General features: G+C 39.9%; 1 protein-coding gene across 1 annotated transcript in view; it reads right to left on the bottom strand.

Moving 5' to 3' along the window:
* The window catches only part of LOC103515251 (sn1-specific diacylglycerol lipase beta), a gene marked incomplete at its 5' end in the record, with an annotated part of 22,347 nt that extends 19,016 nt beyond the window's left edge, over window positions 1-3,331 (bottom strand). Inside the window, 5 exon segments of the mRNA XM_026828001.1 lie at window positions 956-1,207; window positions 1,543-1,548; window positions 2,138-2,287; window positions 2,771-2,913; window positions 3,260-3,331. Of these exon segments, the coding sequence (XP_026683802.1) occupies window positions 956-1,207; window positions 1,543-1,548; window positions 2,138-2,287; window positions 2,771-2,913; window positions 3,260-3,331 (623 nt within the window).
* Window positions 3,332-5,336: the final 2,005 nt, after the last annotated feature.

Below are 5,336 nucleotides of genomic sequence, written 5' to 3'. Positions count from 1 at the left end.
AGAGGGAACTGTAACTGCTATGGTCTTATCGTCCCGAAATCGAAGAGAGAAGGAAGACAGGATAGGAGAAAGCCATACCATGAAAGTTGCGAAAAGAAAATACGTTACACTCAGGCCTATCTGGGAACGAAAAAAATTGATCAAAAATTTTCCGCCCCGGCCGGGGTTCGAACCTACTACCTCCCGGTTGCCAGTCAATTTACCTGTGGCACAGTTGAGCTGTCGCCTCGGTTATGTCGGAACGAGGGGGGTGTCCTCAGGCGGTGTTCCTTCCATGTGGACTCTAAATGACGAGATGGTACTCCGAACAGCACGTAGCCAAACCCGTTGAGAAATACACGGTACTGAAATACAAAACAAATACACATAAAATATAAATACACGGTACTGAAATACAAGACAAATAATACACGGTACTGAAATACAAGAGAAAACAGAAAATACACAGAGCTTGTGGACTCTAAATGACGAGATGGTACTCCGAACAGCACGTAGCCAAACCCGTTGAGAAATACACGGTACTGAAATACAAGACAAATACTCTTGACCCCGCCGGGAATCGAACCCGGGTCTCCCGCGTGCAAGGCGAGTGCAGTGACCACTACGCCATGGGAGCTGACTATAAAAATTCATAAAATCGGGCCAACATTTGAAAACGGAGAAAACAAGGTAATTTTTCGACAATACGTGCTTGCTTGTTGATTTAAATTACACATTATTAAGTAACTCAAAAGACGAAATATGTTCATATATGTATTAGCGTTACTGTTTACAATGTTTACGTACGTACATCTTCTGTGAGGGTTTAAAAAATCGGAAATTTTCGTTTACCGATTTTCGAAAAATCTGATTTTCTAGAATGATGAATGAAAAAAAAAATCGGATTTTTGAGTTCATATAACCCAGGTTCAATTGTAAATAATTAACAATAAAGTAAATACAATGTCCTACTTACTCGCAACCTGTGAAAACGCCTCGTGCGAGTGCTCGTCGCGTATGATCCAACAGAAGAACCACCGGAACCTGCGCACCCAAATGCGCGTGATTTTGCGCGCGCGCAGCGTTTCCAGCGTGACATCCGGGCTGGCGGGTTGCGCGTTGGCGGGCGTGCCGTCCTTGTTGGTTTTGACGGAGCCTATCGGGTCGAGAACCATGGCGAACCCGAATATCGTCAGCCCGAGCATGACCCAGTTGAAACAGACGAGAACTGAAATGAGTAAATCAGAAGCACAGGATATCAATGGCAGTCCAGCGCCAGCGTGGGAATGCAGCATTAATGTTTGGAACGCTACTGTCAGGACAGGACCTGGCGGAAGTTTATAGGTAAATATGTTGTAATGTTAGTCGTCGCGTACATGTGAAAACATAATGGGACTTTTTAGTCTTCGCCGACAGTATAAATAAGGTATATTAAATAAGCTAATTTTTATTTTCAAAAAATAAAATTGCCTTTATACATATCTTAGTAAATCAGGAATATTTTTTAGACAAATACACGCTACTGAAATACAAGAGAAAATACACGGTACTGAAAAATCCTACCTAATCCTGAAATACAAGAGAAATACACATAAATACATAGTACTCAAATCTATAGAAATAAAATTGTAGATTTGTCTGCAGTCTGTACATTGCTAAGAATCGTGAAATTTTTTTGTTATTCTTTCTTTTTTAGCATCCACGATTCCAAAAATCACATTAGAAAAATTTCCGTCTGTCTGTATGTGTGTATGTGAGTCTGTTACGCTGATAGACTTTTTGCTGTCCTATTACTCTGCACTGAGAGGCCTTTGAGGGAGTCCCGTACAAAGGACCAGTTAAACACTAGTATAAAAGAAATATTCGTATGTAGGTGTAGGTACATATACTTATTTGAAGCGGTTTGATAGAAGAAACTGAAATAGCGGAGGTCTAATCGTCCTGAATTCAGTCCTTATAGGCAGAGAGAACCCTTTGAAGAACTGACAGCTAGCAAGGCTGGTTAGGGTTAGCTGTAATTCTCCCTGTTTATAGTCCCACAGTCAGACGCTAGTCTACCCTCTGTTTAACCTCCCCTAGCCGGACATGTCTTACCTTGGGCAGGCGACAGACCAAGTGGTTTCCTCAACTACCAAAATGGATTTCCCCGATGACTCACCTGAGCTACACTTGTATCTCTGTTCCAGCAGAAGTGCCAGTCGCCTTTGTTCTCGGGACTCCCTCTTCTGTCTTACGCGCAGTAGAATGCAACCCGTGATAATGTCGGACGGAACCAGGTCTGTGTTTCGGAACAGAGAACTGAACAGGGCTGAAATGTGGAGGAAAATAATATAAATGTTGAAAAATTTAAACGAAATGTACAAAGAAGAAAAAATGCATTATGAATTAATTGGGACAAAGGGTTCGTAAAATCGGGGTTCCATATAAAAATTCATAAAATGTAAATGTAACAATTTCTTTGTTGTTATTATGTCACAACTTTGTCACTGCAGCATTGTAGGATTTTTCCCAATACATATCTCAATAATCCTAACAACCAATGTTTACCTACCATGCTGGCATCGGTCGCTATGCGCATTTACATGTCATAGCTACTCATTTTCCTCACGAGGCTGAGTGGGCCCCGCAGGAGCATCTCTGTTTCGAATCTCGGCCCCCCCTTGACAAAATCCTGGATACCGCCCTGTCCTGAGAGCTCTTCCACCCCAACAATCAACTTACTTGATAATAATAATAGTAGGGACATGCCGCCTCAAATGTGTATCGTAAATGCCGCCCCGGGCCGAGTTACAAATGAGTACAATCACCACCACGATGCCCAGGGCCAGTAGAAACAGCATGCCCATCAGGTATACCCGCACGAATAGGGCGCCCGACTTGCATGTGTAGGTGTACGAGTAGTAGCGGTAACAGGCCGTGCCTAGCAGGGAGGTCCTGGAAACCAAACAGACGGGGGAGACACCATCAATTAAGTAGAAGTAAAAATAATAATAATAATAATAAACATACAAAATACCATGTTAGGTATGAATGTAAGTAGGTATGTACCGACTGTAGCTATATTTGAAATATTCTGACTCTGTTTATACTGCCAGAATGAGACTGAAAAGTCCCTTTACTCCCGCAGTCTAAACAAGGTCTCATGTATTTGGTGCAAAATAGGTTTATTTTTTTATATAAATTAAAACCTTGCTTAAATTAAAAAAAAAGAAAAAAAAATCCTCCGACCCACTCAGGAGGTTTTAATGTAAGGACTGTAAGGAGGCGGATAGCTTTTCACCGAATGGAGGGTATAGCCGTCGTGTAGGTGTACGAGTAGTAGCGGTAACAGGCCGTGCCTAGCAGGGAGGTCCTGGAAACCAAACAGACGGGGGAGACACCATCAATTAGAAGTAAATATAATAATAATAATAAACATACAAAATACCATGTTAGGTATGAATGTAAGTAGGTATGTATCGACTGTAGCTATATCTGAAATATTCTGTCGTGAAAATTTCCCCAATTACCACAAAACCAGTTAGGGGAGCGGCGGAAAAAGAAAAAGGAGAAGAAAAAGAAGGGAAGGAGAAGAAAAAGAAGAGGAGGAGAGGAGAAGAAGAGATGGAGAATACGAGGAATAGATTACAGTAGAACTTCGATTATTTGAACTCCTAAATCCATTGTTTTTTTCTATCTTTCAAAGGATATCCTATATCTTATCAGAGGAAAAAATCATAGAAAGTTCAATTTCGATCATTTCAATGATTTCAACTACCCCCGGTCCCAATTAGAAATAATCGAGGTTCTACTGTATATTGTAGAATCTTTTCATGAAAATTCCATAGACCCGTTTATTTTTATTTTAACCTTGAAAATTTCCCCAATCACCACAAAACCAGTTAGGGGAGCGGCGGGAAAAGAAAAAGGAGAAGAAGAAAAAGAAGAGGGGGAGGAGGAGGAGAGGGGGAGGAGAAGGAGAGGAGAAGAAGAGATGGAGAATACGAAGAATAGATTACAGTAGAACTTCGATTTTTTCAACTCCTAAATCCACTGTTTTTTTCTATCTTTCAAAGGATATCCTATATCTTATCAGAGGAAAAAATCATAGAAAGTTCAATTTCGATGATTTCAATGATTTCAACTACCCCCGGTCCCAATTAGAAATAATCGAGGTTCTACTGTATATAGAATCTTTTCATGAAAATTCCATAGACCCGTTTATTTTCATTTTAACCTAAGATAGGTAAATATACAAAATGGTTTTTCCATTTACGTATATCGATGATCATAATTGAGCTAAGCGCCAAAATTTTAGAGATTGATTAATTTTATTGCACTCACATGTAGGTGACTAGCTGACTAGGTGCTAAGAATAAACATAAATCACACATTCAATTTCCCAAGTGGCATGAGACCACTATTTGAACTTGGTTTAAATTTACCTCTCTTGGATTAAGCAATCTCTTGGATTAAGCAATCTGCTAAAAATTTTGAAATCAACCAATCAGATTGCTTCATCCAAGAATTAAACGAAAACTAATAAACTCAGATTGAACAAGCGAGCCACCAAACTAAATGTAAACGTTTTTGTTAGTTTCAGTTCTTTTCACCCCTGAAAAATTGTTAACCTAAGATAGGTAAATATACAAAATGGTTTTTCCATTTACGTATATCGATGATCATAATTGAGCTAAGCGCCAAAATTTTAGAGATTGATTAATTTTATTGCACTCACATGTAGGTGACTAGCTGACTAGGTGCTAAGAATAAACATAAATCACACATTCAATTTCCCAAGTGGCATGAGACCACTATTTGAACTTGGTTTAAATTTACCTCTCTTGGATTAAGCAATCTGATTGGCTAAAAATTTTGAAATCAACCAATCAGATTGCTTCATCCAAGAATTAAACGAAAACTAATAAACTCAGATTGAACAAGCGAGCCACCAAACTAAATGTAAACGTTTTTGTTAGTTTCAGTTCTTTTCACCCCTGAAAAATTGCATTTAGCCAGCCTAGTTAGCTTGGTTGGTAGTGCGTCTGCCTTGTAAGCGCTAGGCCGCGGGTTCGATTCCCGCCCGGGGCGGATTTTATCCTGATGGGATAATGTTCGTTCTCGGAACGGCTGGCTTTCTCCTATCCTGTCTTCCTTCTCTCCTCGATTTCGGGACGATAAGACCATAGCAGTTAAAGTTCCCTCTGTCAAACCTCTTAAAAAAAAAAAAAAAAAGATTGATGATATGCGGGTTAAGGACATTGAGGGCTTCCTCAATGGGAGGTGTAGTGCTGGTATACCCGTACATATTATGTATTCACTTCCACAAGTTCCTCCCACCTATTTCGCGCAATGACTAGGGTGTCCATAATTTTTTT

Source organism: Diaphorina citri, unplaced genomic scaffold (genome assembly GCF_000475195.1).
Source record: "Diaphorina citri unplaced genomic scaffold, Diaci psyllid genome assembly version 1.1 scaffold1306, whole genome shotgun sequence".
Classification (NCBI taxonomy): Eukaryota; Metazoa; Arthropoda; class Insecta; order Hemiptera; family Psyllidae; genus Diaphorina; species Diaphorina citri.
This window is presented reverse-complemented; position numbering and strand designations above follow the sequence as displayed.